General features: G+C 33.4%; 3 protein-coding genes across 5 annotated transcripts; 1 reads left to right on the top strand and 2 right to left on the bottom strand.

Annotated features, from left to right (window-relative positions):
- The first annotated feature begins 306 nt into the window (after positions 1-306).
- On the top strand, positions 307-2,670 carry LOC111877281 (uncharacterized). Its single transcript, XM_023873802.1, has 5 exons — positions 307-412; positions 772-1,115; positions 1,310-1,469; positions 1,550-1,742; positions 2,355-2,670. The coding sequence occupies exons 1-5, from the start codon at positions 307-309 to the stop codon at positions 2,668-2,670; spliced, it is 1,119 nt and encodes a 372-aa protein (XP_023729570.1).
- A 3,321-nt stretch (positions 2,671-5,991) lies between these two features.
- LOC111877329 (autophagy-related protein 8C-like) lies at positions 5,992-8,405 on the bottom strand. 2 transcript variants are annotated; one of them, XM_052765424.1, is made up of 6 exons: positions 8,227-8,404; positions 8,063-8,122; positions 6,985-7,040; positions 6,863-6,915; positions 6,403-6,520; positions 5,992-6,326 (listed from the first exon to the last, which is right to left on the bottom strand). In XM_052765424.1, exons 2-6 carry the CDS (start codon positions 8,097-8,099, stop codon positions 6,231-6,233), a joined length of 360 nt encoding a protein of 119 aa, XP_052621384.1. In that variant the 5' UTR covers positions 8,100-8,122; positions 8,227-8,404; the 3' UTR covers positions 5,992-6,230. The 2 variants fall into 2 exon arrangements, with proteins under 2 accessions (XP_052621384.1, XP_042752227.1); XM_042896293.2 differs by having other exon boundaries at positions 5,992-6,520; positions 8,227-8,405.
- A 6,453-nt stretch (positions 8,406-14,858) lies between these two features.
- On the bottom strand, positions 14,859-18,130 carry LOC111877328 (probable beta-1,3-galactosyltransferase 2). Of its 2 annotated transcripts, none has more exons than XM_023873855.2 (11): positions 17,614-18,130; positions 17,153-17,249; positions 17,001-17,065; positions 16,717-16,928; positions 16,558-16,621; positions 16,407-16,479; positions 16,165-16,285; positions 15,984-16,071; positions 15,781-15,906; positions 15,534-15,643; positions 14,859-15,364 (listed from the first exon to the last, which is right to left on the bottom strand). In XM_023873855.2, exons 1-11 carry the CDS (start codon positions 17,727-17,729, stop codon positions 15,216-15,218), a joined length of 1,221 nt encoding a protein of 406 aa, XP_023729623.1. In that variant the 5' UTR covers positions 17,730-18,130; the 3' UTR covers positions 14,859-15,215. The 2 variants fall into 2 exon arrangements, with proteins under 2 accessions (XP_023729623.1, XP_023729624.1); XM_023873856.2 differs by having other exon boundaries at positions 17,001-17,062.
- Between the last annotated feature and the right edge of the window lie 1,430 nt (positions 18,131-19,560).

Raw genomic sequence — 19,560 nt, 5'->3', positions numbered from 1 at the left:
TAGAGTTTATATCATATTGTTTTTTTGTTAATTCATAGAGTTTATGTCGTATTTTGTGTTATTTATTTATAGTTTTTTTTAATTAGTACATTGATTGATGATTATGGGTTTGCAATAATTATTTTTTGTTTCAAGTATAATGTTAAGGTTTTATTATTAAAAAAAAGAAAAAAAGAAGATAATACAAGCTCTTTATCTAATGATAACGAAGAAACGCGTGGAAACAGTAAAGAAGAAACACATCCCTGGAAGTATATGAGAGTTGACTTAAATACACTTCCCACGGATCCAGGAGAAAGACCGAGTATGGAAGTTTATCATGTCAATCAACGGGATGAAATTAGAAGAGCCTACTTGCAAAAAGGACCATGTCAACCTCGAGATCATTCTTTCCAACAAAGAGATATTGGAGGTAGACTTCGTAGATTTAATCCTTCTTGGTTTAATGATTACAAATATTGGCTAGAGTATAGTATAAAATTGGAAGCCGCATTTTGTTATGTTGTTAATTATTTAAACCTGAGATAAATAACCAAGTCGGTTCAGATCATTTTGTAAAAAATGGATTTAATACTTGGAATAAAAGATTGAGTCTAGAACATCACAATAATGGAGCTCCACATAATATGACAATTCTGAAGTGTCAAAATTTGATGAACCAAAGATAATCCATAGCTACTGCTTTTGATAAACAAAGTGACTTGGTTAGGACCAACCAACGTATTATATTAAATGCTTCTATTGATTGCGTTAGATTCTTATTGCGACAAGGCTTACCTTTTCGAGGTCATGATGAAAGTGAAGACTCGATTAATAGAGGTAACTTTCTTGAACTTCTTCAGTTCTATGCTGATCGAAATGATAAAGTAGGTCATGTTGTATTAAAGAATGCTCCAAAGAATTCACAAATGACAAGTAGTTCAATTCAAAAGGATATTGTACATGTTGCGGCAAAGGAAACTACTAAGGTTATTGTGAAAGATATCGGAAGTGAGTTCTTTGCAATTTTAGTAGACGAATCACGTGATGTGTCTTGTAAAGAGCAAATGGCATTGGTTTTACAATTCGTGAATAGTCAAGGGGTTGTTGTGGAGAGATTTATTGGCATAAAACATGTCAGTGACACTTCGGCTTTGTCATTAAAGACAACTATTTATTCATTTCTGACAGAATGTGGATTGAGTCCACATAAGATTCGAGGACAAGGTTATGACGGAGCTAGTAACATGAGTGGTGCATTAATGGCTTGAAGACTTTGATTTTGAATGAAGTGAAATCTGCACATTTTATTCTTTCTTTTGCTCACCAGTTACAATTAACACTTGTGTTTGTTGCAAAGAATCACCCAGACATTAATGACTTTTTTGACTTGATTTCTCGTTTGTTAAACATGATTGGTTCTTCTTATAAACGTCGAGACAAATTAAGAGAGACACAAGCAACAAAAGTGGTAGAAGCATTGGCTACAGGTTTCTTTTATTTTGTCTTATTTTTATTTTATATTGATTTATACTTTTTGTTGCTATTTTTTTTTTTTTGTTAATTTTAGGCGAGATTCAAAGTGGTACGGGTTTGAATCAAGAAGTTGGTATCAAACGACCTTGTGATACTCGTTGGGGTTCTCATTTTGGTTCACTCTTAAATATCAAGAGAGTGTATTCTTCAATTTGTGAAGTACTTGAAGACGTTAAAGTTAATAGTAATTGTCAAGATCATAGAGCAGAAGCATGTCGTCTCCTAAAGTTTTTACAAACTTTTGATTTTATTTTTTGCTTACACTTGATGGTTGATATCTTAGGGGTCACAAATGATTTGAACATCACGCTGTAAAAAAAGGACCAGGATATTATAAATGCAATGCATCAAGTGAGATCCTCTAAGGAAAGGCTTAATCATATGCGGGAGGAAGGATGGGAATCGTTTTTAAAAGATGTTACTTTGTTTTGTGAAAAATGTGATATTGAAATATTGAACATGGAAGATCCATATTATAGTGAAACAAGTCGTCGCAAAGTTTCACAAGTTAGCAACTACCACTTTTTTTTTTCAAGTTTCTTAACTAATCATTAACACATTCTTGTATTTAACTCGTAGATTAACTACTTGCACCACTACAAAGTTGATGTATTTATTGTGGTCATAGATATGTAATCCCAAGAGCTCAACAATCGATTTAATAAAATAAGCACGTCATTACTTGTTTCCATGGCTTCTTTGTGTCCAAGTAAGTCTTTTCAAGCTTTTAATGTAGAGGAGCTACTCAAGATGGCTACGTTTTATTCTAACGAGTTCCCAGAACATGACCTTGGAGCACTTAGAGCAAGTCTTTAAAATTATATTGTGGATGTACGAAGTGATGAAAGGTTTAAAAACTTGAAGGGAATTGGAAACTTGGCAAAGATGATGGTTGAAACAAACAAGCATACAATATATCCAATGGTATATCTTCTACTAAAATTAGCATTAACATTGTCAGTTGCAACATCCACTGTGGAACGTGCATTTTCCGGAATGAAGTTGATAAAGAACAATTTGCGTAATAAGATGAGTGATCAGTTTATGAATGACTGTCTAGTATCATATATTGAGAAAGATGTGTTAGATAGTATTAGCAATGACATAATCATAGATTTTTTTAGAAAAATGTCAACTCGTCGTGAACAATTGTAAGACATTTTTGGTGATTTTTTTAAAATTATTTTGATCTTTGGTATTAAAGTTAATGAATAATTAGCCAAGACATTATTATTGACAAACCGACCCGATAACCTAAGTTTTTAGACCTGTTTTATTTATCATTTCATATTAATCAGACACAAGTGGGTTTGAATCCTGGATTCGCCACTGCATGCAGCATAATTATATATGGCGATCCAGATCGAGAATGAGAGGAACAAAGGCTCGGGTATTAGTGATTACATAAGGTTAATCAGTGGCCATTGAAGAAAGAAGAAGAATAAGAATAGGGGCGTAGGGATGAAGAGTCGTGAGGAAGAAGGGAATGATTAGGGTACGGCACTTTTAAAGGCCTGATACCATATTACAATGGATATTTTCCCATGAATTGGATTTCTTATTAACATGCCAAATAAGTACACGTACAACATAAGAAAAATACATAAAGGCCTTGGGCCAACAATGAGCTATTCTAAATACAAGAATACAATACAAAGTATATACTAACAGATTTTGCATGTACATTTTTTCGGGATTAATCAAAACGTATTTTCAAACGAAAGAACCATATTAAGAAATACATTGTTCTTTTTTTAAAAAGTGAGTTTTATGCTATTGTGAGTTTTAAGGTGGCTAAGATTGAGTGTGTGGTTGATATTTGCAAGATGAAATTGTTGGAATATGGTCTAAGTTTTGGTGCTACAATATCCTCAACCAAGTGTTAACTTTTAAATCGACACGCATAATAATAAAATACGATAAAAATAAGCAACACATGATTTACGTGTTTCATACGATTATGGTTTTCATATTATGTCCACACACGAACCAAAGAGAGTTTCTATTGATTTCATGATAAGATCTACAAGTACATCAAGATCTATGTATAGAGATATGTGGTTTCTGATTTCAAGACCCCATTGCTTGGTCGCATAAGCAGGCAACCGGTCACCATAACTCAATACCAAACATCATGACAAGCATTATACATTAATGATGGAAATGTTTGATATCAACTATATTTAATTTAATATAATAATATCATTTCATAGTTAATGACAACTTAGTTTACTATAAGAAGTTATGCACTTGTGATGTTGTGTGTTTCCTTTTGTTTCAAGCCTTTTGGCCATCTTGATCATTGTTATCTCGCTGCCCTACTAACTTGGGAAGGAAAACTCTATCCAAGAGCTAGTAAAAATCAAATTCATAGGCTAAGGCTTAATGTTGCATGTCGCCTTCCATCAAAAAAATCAAGTTCATCACCAACTAAAAAAGTAACCAAATATGTCCCTTAATAAATGATGGAAACGGACATGCAACATTTAGTATATCAATTTCTCCTGTCATCAAATCAGAATCCATATTTTCGACCTTCGAGGGTTAAAGCAAGTAGTTTATTCCGGTGTGTCACGATAAAAATATTATTCAGTCGGAGCTCCACATCGGCTAGACACGATTTCATCCACCTCTATAATATTTGGAGTTTACCCTCGCTTCTCAATAGCTCTTCTGGAAAGAAAATTTAGAATTCAAATATCCTCTACAAATCTAACATCATATCAACCGGTTTGACATAGTATCATACATATCTATATATGTTGGAATCAACCCTCTTGCCTCAAGAACTAATTCAAAGGCTCGACATATCCTATACCAATCTAACATAATCTTTGTGTATGTTGCTACTCATCTGACTGTTATGGATCAGGTTGGACTGCAACTCTTGAATCTGGTGGTTGGAAAATGATATAAGAGGTCAAAGGCTCAACATCTGTTGTGTGGGTCGTTTTAATTTCTATATATTTGTGGCCTCTCAAATGATGTTTATGAGGCAGGTATGATTCAGGTTAGAGGATGTTGGAAGAATAACTTTTTTGCAGAATATATAGCATGCCAGTAGACAAATCAAACTAGTATTGATGTTATGATTTGTGGCATGGCTTGGTGTTGAGAAGGTTGGCATTTTGATTCAAAACACAGACGTCTCCTTTGCAAATGAATTTGGAGGGTGAAGCTGAGGAGGTGTGTGAGAAGCAGCTGAAGAATTTGGACAAAAAGGAGGCCATGTTGTGTTTATGAAGGTGTAGAGACACATTAATTTATAGGGAGAAAAACACTCGGCCGACTCCGTGTTGTGGTGTCATGACTCTGTCATCTATTATCTATTAATGAATTGAACAAATAAACAAGCAAACTGTTATTGATTATTTCTTGCATGCCGACTTTACAGTTCAACTAACCCTAATTTACTTTTTATAAGTGGAGCTCCTAAAATGAGTGGGTCGGATGGTGGGTAAGGAGTTCGGGTCAAAAAAAGTCTGGATTTGGGCTAATTCAATCACATGAAGAATGTAACACTTTTTTCTTCTGTTTTCAACTTTTTGTAAATGAATTGTGTTGAATGCAATTTCAAGAACTGATTATAATAGTTACAGTTTAGTTTTTTAAAGCAAACAAGATAAAAGGTTATGTTTAATTGTTTATTAAAACAGTTTAAGAAGTTATATTCATTAAATATACTCTTTAAATGATTGAAATTCCAATCTCTGCTCTTAATTAACAAACACGTGCAACAAGTGTGTTCAACATGTTTTTAGTGTTCAATCCGTTTAACATGTAAAGGCTAAAACTTAGTTATGGGTGAAAAGTTATTATGTACAACTTTTTGAATTATTTAAATTTATAATTTAATAATAGTAACTTTTTACATGATATTCAACATATTATTCATCTATGAAATGAACCAAAGTTTATAATTTAAGTTTTACATGATATTCAACATATTATTCATCTATGACATGAACCAAAGTTTGAAAATGGTGTTATGTACAAATATAAATCAAATTCTTGACATTCTAAATCATATGAACTAATATTATTAGATGTCTATTTTAAATGGGACATTTTTTTTTAGTTTACACATTAGTTTTAGACAAAAGAAAATGACATTTAACAAACACTAGGAGTTTTTTTAAATGAAGTTGTCTATGAAAGAAATGGTTAAATAGGTAATGATGTATATCCACCTAAAGTGCTATGCTATATACATACGTCATAAGATATGTTTTTTTTACTAGATTGTCATTTTATTCTTACATCTAAAATAACAATTTTCAAAATATTCATCAATTTTGATGATATCTATCAACTTTAACTCAGAGAAGAGTTTGGAAGGAAAAAAGAAGAATGACACATAACCACCAGTGGTAGCCACTAGCCGCCACAACACACCCGGCACCACCACCACCACCAGCAGCCAGGCACCAAAACACAGTGAAATAACACAACTCTAGAAAAGACATGAATCCTTCATTAACACTAAGCAAACACCATTCATTCACATCACCATCAACTAATTCCAACTTCCAACATAAAACGTAAAAGCATTTCAATTTGTCAAATCAAGGAAAAAGCAAAGAGAAGACATAGGTCTGAAGCTAATAGAAAAATATCCAAATAACCATAATAGAGTAAGAATGTACATATTCATGTTGCCCAAATCACCATATTCACATCACATCAATCATCAACCTTTTTCCATAGCATGCACTTCAAAACAATCCAAACGTATTCTCCCCACTGTACGTCATGTACAAAAACCCATCCTCATCTTTGTTTTCTTCATATATTGCAGACATCATAGCAGCTAAACAAAGTTGCAAATAATCTCATCATATACACGAGATCTTTAATATTAAAAAAGGTTTGAAACTTATTCTTAACAGTAGGTGGCAGAACATTCTTGACAAAGATAAAAATGGCCTTTTCAGCACTGAGCTTAATACGCTTTCTGACCACGTAAACAAACTGTCCTACAGTCAGATCAGCAGGTACCAGATACCTACATCCATTAATCAAGTTTGATTAATCAGTATACTGCATAACAAGTTGTACTGCATTTGGTGCGAATCAGACTGACTAATAGACAAAAATTGCAACTTTATTGATCCACTAAAAAAGTGGAACATGACATGACATAAATTAGACTGTGATTGAGACTGATATCAATGAGACTAAAATTGTAATTTTTTGGTCCACCAAAATAAAAAAAATGGAATATGAGATATAACAAGTTGTATTTAGTTTGGTATGATTGAGACTGAAGTCAATTTTTGGCACCAAAAAGTGGAACATGATAGTTGCATGACAAGATTAAATTCAACTAAAAATGAAAGGGACTAACTTTTTCTTGTCAATGTCAGGTATGTCAGTTCTTTCAGCCTTTTCAACAATAACCTGTAAAAACAGAACATAAATAACACAAATATTTAATGTATTTTAGCATATGTTGAAAAAGTTTGGTACCGGAATTCTGTCAGGATATTTTTCTCTGATACGAGCAGCTTCAGCTTGTCGCCTCTCTACAAAATACATATAAAAAACCACAAAAAAAAACTGTTAAAACTTCATAAAGCTTTAAAGATTGTATTTTCAGTGACTAATTACAACTTAATTTCATCAAAATATATGAATGGGTCCAACTTTGTTATGTTTTATCTATAAAAGGTTAAGTGAAAAAAGTTGCTAAAAAGGAAATGGGTCAAAAGCTACCAGAAAGTGTATGATAATGCACACAACCTCCTACATTTATTGTTTTGAGTTGTTATTGTATAAATATTTATATAGTTTTAGTTTCTGTAATTACATTTATTACACTAAATATTTATAAAAGATTAATGTAATTAATGATTACAGGACTCAAAGATGCATCCACAATTACAAACAAAAACAATTAATTTTGGCCTAAGCAAACGATACTTAAGAATTCCTCAAAAATATCACAAATGCCTACAGCTTGCATCAAATACAGATAAACATGTAATTAATGAAGAACAAAGTAGAACCAAAAGATCCTAATTAGTGCATCCAAATCAATCAAGAACACAAACAATCAAACATCCTTCACAAATTATTCTAGCATTAATCAAATCAAGATGCACACAGATTACTATGAAAACCGTTAAATCTTCACAAAAACCTTAAAGAGGTTATACTATCAGCAAGGCAGAAATTGATTACAATTTGTTTTCACCTACGACCCCTAATTCATAGAGTAGCTCAAAACCTTCATTGATACAGATACGAACGGAAATATTACACGGTTATAAAGATTAATGTAATTAAAGAACATTCCTTAAAAGGTTACTGCATTATAAAAAAGAACAATCATTTTTGTCTACGTAAACCCTAGGCAACAATTTGCACCAAATAAAGGAAGAACAAGAAACCCCATAATTAATCAACATTATCGCAGAAAACGATCCTAATTAGTTCGATCAACCGATCAAGAACGCAGACAATCAAGCGTCCGTAAATGGAAGCACGTATAGGGTTAATCAAAACAAGATCGAAAGTGAAAAATAAAAGAGGTAAGAAAGAGAACCCAGAGGATGCTCTAGTTTGAAGGAGCTTTTGGCCATTGTGATCAAGAGGATGCTATCAACTGAAAAACGAACACCGATGGGTAGATCAGATTAGGGTTTCTATTAAATTACACAATTATAGAAAACGATCGAGTTGAAAGATCAGAAAAGATGGGAAATTTACCGAGTGAAACAACTTGGGGATTACGAACCGGAAAGAAAGATTTCTGAAATCGACAGGAAATTGCAGGTGACGTCTTGGTCTCTTATTAATTGATAGTTTTCTACGTTTCTTGAGTAGGGTAAACGAATAATTCGGGTGGCTTGATTTTGAGTTAGGCACGCACGGCCTAGATCGGACGGTTTTACTGATCCAATATATAGCTCACTAAAAACCGGTTTTTATAGGACGGTTCTTAGTTGATTGGAACATAAAAACTATTAATTTATAAAAAATATTATCATAATTAAATATAAAATACATTAATTAAAAAGAATATTTTCTATAATTAATGAATTTCATATTTAATTATAATAATATTCTCCATAATTAATAGTTCAATTAAAGCTATATCCTTAAGACATATATTATAAAATCTTTTTGAAAAAGCTCCTACTTTTGTTCCTACTTATGATCATATATTAAATAATATCATGTATCAACTTTGTTGCTTCATATATTTCCCAATGAAAAAATCATAGCTTTGTACTGTATCAGAGTCTTCTTATATTTACTTTAAATCTCGTTGTCATCGATCTTTCCGACCCATGACCTCCTTACCCTAATTCTTCTTTTTTTCCAATCTTCTTGATGGTTGCCAATACCAGCAAACTCTACGGTATCACAAATATTTGTGTTTTTGTTCTCTTGCTCATGGATTTGGATAGTCTCAACAATGATGCATGCGCGAGAAACCTCCATAAAAACCTTGATGGACATAAATGATTAAGAGTGGAATTGTCTAGATTCCCTTGTCAAATCCTAGATCTATGGCACCCTTTCTCAAAACCTACTTCAAATGATTCTAAAGCATACGCCACGACTCATGACATTTGGAACAAAATCTTAAAAAGTTGTTTCGCAACAATAAGAATGCTAAAGCTATTTAACTTGATAGTGGGTTAAGAACCATCACCATCGTGAATTTCATCGTTACGGAGTATTGCACTTGCATCAAAACCACCGTCAACCTATTGGATAACATCAATTCCTCTATACATCGGAAGAATTTGGTTATTTATACCATAAACGAGTTGTCTTCTAAATACGACCACATCGCTAGCCTTACTTTTCCGACTTTCCTCAAGAGTCATTACATGCTCTTTCTTAAAGAGTAGCGTATGAATTAAGTGAGAACTATACAACCATCATATTCCGACCATTCTTTTTCTCCTATTTTGCTAATGATAGATTTTAGTCAAAATTGTGGTTCCGATCAAAGTCACGGCAAAACAGGCTTATCCTCTATCCATGACGGATCATCTATACATACTAAACAAGCTCCCCATCTATCTCTAGTCTCAACCCTTATCGAAATTTACATCTTCATGATGTTTTAATTACTCTTCATATCATCAAAAACCTTGTTTATGTTCGTAAGTGCAATATAAAACTAAATTTTCTATTAAGTTTAAGGCCTTTGGTTTTTCTATGAAAGACTTTCGGAAAAATAAAGTGTTTCTCTATTGTGATAGCTTGGGTGACCTCTACTCACTCATTTCTTCATCTTCTCAAATGTGACAACCCGAAACTTTGTCCGTTTCTATTAAATTTCAGATCCGTTAACTTTTCCGTCAAAATTTTGGTTTAATAAAAATAATCTAGTTATATTTAATTAAAATATTTACGAGTCGGAACCAAAAATCGCGCGGAAACCCGAAAATCTAGAAAAATCAAACATTTTTGGTCGAAGTGGGATTACGACCGTAAACCTGTTTACAGTCAGTGACGAGTGGACCCCTCCACTCACCCCTATAAATACGATGTCTTCGACTTCATTAGGACGTTTCTGGCCGCATTCTCTCCTCCTCTCTCTAAGAATCATCGATTGTAAACACTCAAAACGCATTCAAACTCCGGAAAACATCGAGAAACCCACGTCTGGAGCCCTTTGGAACGTCTGGAAACACTCAGCTCGTCGAAATCAGCATCCAAACATCATTCTTCCGAGTTTACGGTCCAACCTTCACAGACCATAAACTCTGTTCTTGAGTTTATGGCCGTAAACTCGCCAAGTCTTCAGAAACCATAAACTCGCCAAGTCGTCAGAAACCGTAAACACCTTTTTTGGTGGTACTTTTGGCTGAAAACCCATTTCTTCGATTCAAGCAAGTCTCGGTAATATTCCTCAACCAAATTCAAGTGTTTTCTGACACTTTATTTATCAAAATCGCTAATTTAGATACATATATGTATTTATTTGATAATAGGATTTCGTTAAGTGTCGCGTGCAACAACTCAGGAATCTTCTTTTCAGTCAATAACCCCACGCAACAACTGTGAGTTCATACCCCTACATTTTTCCGTATTTTTAAGGTTTTCAGAGGGGGAATACAAGCTAAACATAAATGTTTTTCTTATAAGCTAAACATAAATATTTTCAGGAATATACATAACTTATGCAAACTTCATACTTTATTTCCCTTTTGCACTATGTTGAGCATAAGGGACGTTTTCACAAAAATTGCATAGTTTTTCCGGACACGTTATTCGCTACGTTATACATGCAAACTATAATCGGTATAGTTTGGGATTTCTCTAAAAACTTATCAAGCATAGGAATTTCTCTACTAAACATATGCACTAGAACAGAAATCGTTTACAGTTTATATCACTGTTTAATCATGATTTTCATAACTGTAACTTATCACTATACGTGGTATACACTCGGATTCTCACTACGGTAGAACGCTAACGCTACTGCATCACTTGTAAAGTAGATTTTACGATACTGTGAGGCGCTACTTCACTACTGTACCCTTAGGTGTACAGGGATAAATCCCACCACTGTATAACCAGAGTCTCCTGGAGGGAGAGCGTGAGATTTGTGAATAGATCTATTCGGGACTGACAATCCCACATCTGGACTGCTAGCTACAGTTAGGCGGGCACGCCTGAGATGTACAAATGTCATTTAACATCAACGCCTGAAGAACGTTGGAAAGGTCACTAGTCATATCAAGCATGGTTATACGACTCACATTATGTATAAATCACTAATAGATTACCAACCTGGTTTTCTTCAGTGGTTCTATTTATACCAAATAGATCTAAATACACTATGCATACTAGCCAAGCCAGGGTATTCAAAACCGAATCATTTATGCTACGGTTTTACATTTAAATACGTATACTTCATAATTAGCTTTAGCTAGTCACATGAAGTAGTATTTTGCATATCTCTACGATTTTCAGAAATGAACATTCATGGTTGTATACGAAATCGATCACACTACGTTTTTCACTAAAGAAAATATCGGATTTTCTTGAAACTACATAATCATTTTGGCTCGCTCATCAATAAGTTTTCATTACAAATTACTGCTTATGGACTCACCAGCTTTATGCTGATATTTTTCAAACTGCTTGTATTCTTAGGAAATCAGTAGACAGGTACTTGATGGATTTTCGAGGAGTTGAAGCATTAAGAGTTTAAGTTTTTACAATTGGATGTCATTCAAACTAAGTATCAAAACAGATGTAAATGTTTTACTTAAATATTCCCTGTAATGGTTGTGTTGCTATGATTGATGTTATTCATTGGTTGTGATGTTATACATAACGTCCTTCGCCCCGGAATGTTTCCGCCAACGGTTTCGGGGTGTGACATCAAATCTTTGTAGTTGTCAGTTCTGTCTGGTTGGCATCTATGCCTTTATCACCCTAGTTACAACAACAATATCTTTAACCATTTCGTTTTTACTCGTGTTATCAAGTGTAATAAATACAAGTGCAACATTCTTATTCTTATATGTCAAGCGAGAAAACATGTGTGACACACATTTAGTAATTCCATTTATATTGTATCTTTCCTTTTGATGTCATACATTCGGATGTTTACACGTCCCCTTTTATCTAGTCATAGTGGTTGGAAATATCATGTCATATTTTTAGATCATTTTTCACATCATGCTTCGGTATATCCATTAAAACAAAAATTCAACGTATTTTATGACTTTATTCATTTCCACAATTATATTAAAACCTATTTATTCGAGATGTCAAGTTCTTTTTAATTTGAAATTGACGGGGGAATTTGATAACCATTCATTTTCACAACCTATGTGATTTAAATGGCACCTCTATTCATATCTCATGTCCCTACACATCCGAACAAAATGATAAATTTGAGTAGATGTTACGAACCATAAAAAATACCTACCGCGCCCTTTTATTTAGCTTTTATCTAAAAAAAACTTTGAATCCAAAAGATACTTTAATAGCTTTTGCGGCCTTTTAGCTTTTAACTTATTTATGTATTTAAAAATTAACAACTACTTTTATGAAACACTTCTGCATAAATAATACGACTTCCAGTTTCTAACTTCCAACTACCCGCTACCAACTAGTTTTTCTAAACATGTCGTAAGACTGGTTTAATATATTTTTGGGCTTTCAAGTGTAATTTTTATAATGTTAATTTTGAAAACAATCACGTAAAATGAAATCAGGGTTGTTTAAGATCCACTAAAGACATGTAATTGTCAACACTAGCAACATGCATGATAACAATTTTTAATTTGATGATCTTTCTAAGTTGATTGTTTGCATACTCTTGCATCAATAAAGAATCAAGAAACAAAGTTAGATACCACTGAAGCTTTGCAAAAGTTTAATATTATTTCAAGAAATGCTCTTACTTCATGGGAAAATATTTTTTTATTACTTAAAGGTTACCATTTAACGAAATTTACGTAGTAAACAAATCATTGACAAATAAGGGAAATAATATAAAGAATAACTACCAAAAGATCTTTGGCTTATCGGTATCAGAAGTTGACAGATAGGTTCCCCTCAGCCAAATGTTGAGGGTTTTACTCCCATTGTGAACAAAATGTATAGAATTAGAAGTGAAGTGGAAAGTGTATACATATTTAATAACTTTATATGAAAGAAAAAAATCAAGAGTCAAGAATATAACATACTTAATTTCATAGTATTGAACTAAAACTAGTAGAGGTTATTTGGTTTGAACCAAAGAAACCAAAAACCTTATCAAACCGAAATCGAATTCAGACCAAATCATAAACTAGTAGAGGTTATTTGGTCCCATTTGATACGCATCTTTCCAGGTCCAGACAGATCTTTCTGACTTAATGGACCGGAAAGACTGTTTGATTTACACAAAAAATGGGTCTTTCCCGGTAAGATATGTCTTTCCCAGAAAGTCCCAAAATCATATCTTTCTGGCTAAATGGGCTGGAAAGACAATTATGCATCAAACCATGCCTCTTTCTTTCTTTCTTGGATTATTAATTTTTTTTAAATAATTTTTTAAAATTATTTTTTATTGAATTATTTATTTTTTTTTTCATCATTCAGCACAGTCAATCAAATGTACTATCAAACAGCATGGTTTCTTTCCTAATCAGAAAACTTTCCCAAACAACACTTTCCCAGACAGAAACTATCGAACGAGACCTAAAACTAGTAGAGGTTATTTGGTTTGAACCAAAGAAACTCAAAACCTTATCAAACCGAAATCGAATTCAGACCAAATCAAGTTTCAAATTCAATGTTTGGTTTGGTTTCTGACCACACTAAATTATGAATTTGGTTTATAGTTTGAGTCGTGTCCGATGGAGTCCGGAATCAAACTAAATTACCGAATTCAATTAATTAATTTTTTTATTAGTTAGATGTCATATTTTTTGTACTTTAAAAATTAAATAGAAAAACTCAAAACATATTATGATATTTCATGGACACATCGACTTCAAATTCTAAATCCCAAAACTTTCCCCATTTAACCTTTTGTTCTCATATTCTTATATGTTTAGTTGGACTTTATATTTGAAAAAATAGATTTTATGTTTGGAAAATTTAAACTTTGGATTTTATTTTTAACCTTAAAATTTGATTTCATGAGTTCTCAAACCAAACCAAACCGAATTGTAATTCGGTTTTCAGTTTGGTCTTAGTTGCTATGAATTTGGTTTGTTTTGTTTTTTTGTGACACAAATTTTCAAACAAAAGAAACCAAACCAAAAACATAAAAAATCATAAACCGGACAATTTCTCACCCCTACGGGCCCTACCTAAAACAAATTTACAAAACTTGTCTACACTCGAGAAAGGTATATTGTCTTATTATATGTATATTTCAACATAACATTTTTTTTTATATCAGCTTCGAGGAAATAGGTTTAAGGGGCATACTTGATGGTGATGTAATTGTCAGTTTTGGGGAAAAAATACCCTTTCTGAAAATATGGCATTTTTAGTGTTTGAAATGAAAATCTTTTGCGTATTTTGAAGAAAAAAAAACAGGCTTCACGATCATGATAAATAGATGGTGGACCATTTGTATTACTTCACAGAGAATTCACGAAACAATAATGTTAAAGCTTCAAACGATTTGATTTAAATCACTTCCCATATTTAATGAATTTCGTGTTCATAAACGAAATCACTTTTGTCAAATACGTTAACTCATGAATTCATGAGACTTCCTCTCACGAATATGGCGATCATTTTATGCTAGAATTGAAAAAGATGGTTGTCTTCTAACATTACATAATTAATCGAATTGGAACCCGTACGGAATTACTCACATTACAAAATATGTTTCTCATGTCACAAAGCTTTCCACCCAATAAAATCCAAACAACAAAATCTTTTTTATTGCTCAAAAATATTCCGTTGATGTTTTTTGTTTGCTTCATTCCATATCAATATCTTTTCGTTCCCAACAACTACAACATTTTCAACGTAATCTAAAGATTACAAACTTGAATTTCACAAATCTGCTAAATGCATCGTAGCCATGAAGCTTATTGTGCCAAAACAATATTTACCCAAATCAAAAAGAAAACATCGGGTACTTCCTCTTCACCTAAAATCGAGTGGCACCCTCTCACCATCAAACTCACGGGTTTTCTCTTCAAGTATGGTTACAAAGAAAGATAATGTTTTTCTTTCTAAAGATTTACACCTTTTTGACATCATCATCATCAGAAAGATGCACTCCAAAGAGCATCCTCCCCTTCCCCACACCGCTTGTGAACCTCCTTGATCCTATCAGCCGATCTGCAAATCCCACTGCAACTCCAGTCGAAAGACGCCACACATATGTTCCCTGCTTGAGCCTTCCACTCACAATCTACACTCACAAGAAACAAAACATTCATATTGTGAAATACGTTGAGTCGTTGATTTTCTCTTCAAAAGAGTCAGATAGCAGACTCCAACATATATAGAGTCAGATGAGACTGTGTCTAGCTGATGTGGGATACTGACACGGATAATCAACATATATACAATAAAATTACCAGGTGGGGTCCCGCAACATAGCCTTCTATCATCGATGTGCTCCACGTCTAGTCCAATGAACCATGATCCTAGAGACACGTCCTCATTCACGTATTTGTGTAGTACGTTCCTAAAAAATTCAAAAGTTAGATACCAAAAAAGTGAATTTTGTCCTACTGACATCAGGCCAGTCATACCAGGCTCAGTACAACATGTTCTGTCATGTCATGTTTTGTGTAACGAATGGGGATAATTTATACTACTTACTGGTTTATTGAGATGTAAGTGGCTAAATCTTTTGATATGGCGTAGAGTTGTCCAGTGGCATGTCGGAAATACTTGTTTCCTTCCTCACCAAATTTCCAGTGCTCAGGCTCGTGATATCTCACTCCTCTTTAAGAAAAAAAAAGTCAATGCTCAAACCCACGATAGTCAACATTCAAACTAACACAGAAAAAGCTTTGGCTTACTTGTGAGCAAGCACAGGGCCAGATTTCATGCATCCAATGTACACTCGTGGATTCAACCGATGCTTAGCTAAGGTTGCTCCAAGTGTAGCTGTAATCACAACCACAAACTTGTGACAAGAGGAAAAAAAAAACTCACAAAATATTTTTTTAAAAAAAGGAAAAGGTCGTATTATAACTTTACCTATATTTACATGCACGTCGTCATCAACCTTGACATAGAAATCGGCATCCCACAAAGCAACAGCGGTTGTAAAATATGTTTTTGTTTTGGCAGATAATTCAAGGTACCCCTCAATATGCTCCTGCTCACATCCATTTATATCAGTATTGGTGTGTAATTAATCAGTCTCTAATACTTTAATTAGTTACTTAGTTACAGATGCCTAATTTTTTTTTTGTAGTGGAGAAGTAATTTTATTTTACCAGCCTCAAGAAATCCCCATGCTTTCTATCTTCGGCTTCAATAGCTCTATCAAGAATACCACCCGATGTAGCACTGGAAAACAACATCAAACATCAATACGATACATGTTTTAGTGCATAGCTATAAAATAGCAAAATAGTTGCTGCATACCCATGGCCTATAACAAATCGCATAACAATACCCTTTTCTTCCTCTAGTTTCCTAAGTTTATCACCTGGAGTTTATAAAACAAAAAAAGATTCAAGATTCAAGATTCAAAAAGAAAAAAGATTGTTTAGATTAGATAAAAAGCACGGAAGCATGAACAACCTTGAGGCATCCAAGTAGCACGAACAGAATCCCTTCTCTTTCGGCTGCTAAAAGCTGTATTAATGCCTATAACCATTAGATATTTTCTTTTCTTAATGGGCTCAGGTAACATTAAATCATCAGATATAGGGGATCCTGTAAGTATAGAATCTTGCATTGCTCTTGCAGCTGCTAGTTCCATCTCTAAGCTTGAAATTGTTTTATCTAGTGTTCTGCAACAAGAAAAAAAAATCAGCAAAGTCAAACATGTTTTTTGTCGAAAGGATATGGATAAGGAAGCTTACTGGACTGCATTATGTGTTTTTGAAACTTCACGGATTATATCTTTGGAATCCCTCCTAACGTCCTTCTAATGAGAGCATAAAAAAGGAGAATGTGATGAATGAGATGAATGAGATAAATAAAAATGAAACTAAATAGATGTTTTTTTACTCACTAGTCTTGTGTCACAACCATCTGCAAGGACTTTAATTTGTTCATCTTCAGTTCCAGTTGGTCTTGATAGCTCTTTAGCTTCAGGCTCGATCCACAATCTAACACCATAAACAATTAATCTCATTAATCTCGTTCCTTTGGTAAATTATGTGTTTCCGGATCTTGTTGATCTAGTTCGTGTGTAAGGATAAAGAAGCTGTAAGCAATACTGAATTCTAAACCCATATCAAGATCAGCAAAAGTTGCAAGATTCAAGAATTTGTAGGCAAGAAATAATTGCTAAATCCGTCCATTAAGATCACTAAATTTTAAAAGGAATCACGAATTTAAAGAAACCATTTTCATAATCATTTGACGCACATTTCAAAGATTATCAAAAAGCAAGATATGAGGACTCAATGATTCCAATATAAACCCTCCATTAAGTGGTGTGTGGGGTCAGTAAAAGAAAGAGAAGAAAACCTGTCCGTAAAGAGCATTCCGGCGAAGAAGCAACCGGCACACAAGAATAGGGTCAACTGTCTTGACATCAAACTTCTTGAATGCGACTCTCCACCACCTCTGTTCTTCCAAGACATTATCGTAAACTTAACTCTTGCAACACCGATAAATCAAGCAACTAATCTAAGCTCAAATCAATCAAAAATAGATAATCAGATCGAGGGACAGTGTTATTGACTTCAAACTTCAATCAGCAGGTCAATTGACGGGAGGAAGCCCTAGATCAAATGATTCTGTGGACTGAACACTGGAGTTTGGTTGAATTTAGTGCTCCTTGTGGCTTGAGGAATCAAGAAGATTGGGATTTTGAGATGGAGAGGGTGCGATTGGTACAGTTTCTTGGTGTCTGATACTGTCGATGCGATGCGTGGCTTCAAATTTGGGGAAGGATGGTTGAAAGCAGATGGTGGTGCGGTGGAAAATAGACATTATTTAAGGGGAGTAGACCCACCCACACCAACAGAAAGTGAAACTGCAAATGCTGCTGTCTTGTGAAATTTCTAGTCTTTATATTTTTGCCGCTAATACAGAAATTAAATGTTAAATATATTTATATATTATTATTATTATAAGATTATTACAATATAAATTACAAATCATTCTTACTTTATTTACTATTGATAAAAAAAATTGTGAAATAATAATAACTTATAATTAAAAAGTTTAGCTGAGCAGTTCATTAGTATTTTGTTTATTATTGATAAAAAAAATTGTGAAATAATAATAATTTATAATTAAAGGTTTAACGGTCCAACTTGTTGTCTGTTTGTCTTGTTACTCGTTGTACGGTGATAACTAAGTTATAATCAACTTTTTGAAATTCAAATCGAATTTGAAGTAATAATACGAAAATAACATAATTCAGTAACATGTTTTAAATTAATGTTATAAACTAACGTAAAATTATAATACTAGTTGTATTTAATAGACTGATATACAATTTTTTGTATTATCATTACATCATTGAGATTGATTTTAACAGATAAACTAATACCAAAACCAATATAACACATTTTGTTTAGTTATATTGTGGTAGTGACAAAGTTATTATATTGAAATTCTCAATGTTTTCGGGAAAAGCCTTTATTGACTTATTGTTATTTGGAAAAAATAAATGTTTGAATTAGCTTTTGTGATGGTGAAAAACTAAAAAATCAATAAATTAGTTTTAAAAATTGTTTGACTTAGTTTTTGAGGGGTAAAATGATCACCAAATAGCTAAAAACCAATAAAGTACCAAAAAACCAAGATTTTGCAGCTTTATGAAACTCTTATTTTGCCTAGCTAAAAAGTCATTTGAAAAGCCCTTTTAAACGACTCAAAAACTTTTTTTAGCTTATTGGTTTTTCTAAAAACAAATATGTTAATAACTGAATTTGAGAAGTACTCTTAAACACCGATTAAGTTTGTTTGCTTATGTCTACCTACCTAATTATTGTAAGGTTGAATGTATTCGCGTTGCTAAATAACTTATTCTCTTAGTAATTCTCATAGCATACGATATTCGCACAATAATTAGCAACCAGCCCATACCGGTGATAACTTTGTTCCCACGCAATGGTATGAGAACCAAATCTACCAGATAGCGTTCCTCGAACAGCTTCAAAACACAATCTCTGAAAACCTCTGATGCTCGTACCGATCGGTCATCAGCAATCTCGACCTCCAGAGGGCAATCCAACATGCCCGAAGACTCAGGGAACCTCTTGCTAAGTGTAAGAGAGACAAATGATCGGGTAGCACCCAAATCAAACAACACCTGAACTGGGATACCGTTCACATGGAACGATCCTAAATAAAACATGTAATATGTCACATAAATATCGTAAGCATCATATAATAAGAGCTAGGGAGAAGAAATCATACCCGTCACCATATCGGGTGTGACGTGTGCCTCCTCGATAGTCA

The sequence above is a fragment of the Lactuca sativa genome, chromosome 7, assembly GCF_002870075.4.
Source record: "Lactuca sativa cultivar Salinas chromosome 7, Lsat_Salinas_v11, whole genome shotgun sequence".
In the NCBI taxonomy this organism is placed as follows: domain Eukaryota; kingdom Viridiplantae; phylum Streptophyta; class Magnoliopsida; order Asterales; family Asteraceae; genus Lactuca; species Lactuca sativa.
This window is presented reverse-complemented; position numbering and strand designations above follow the sequence as displayed.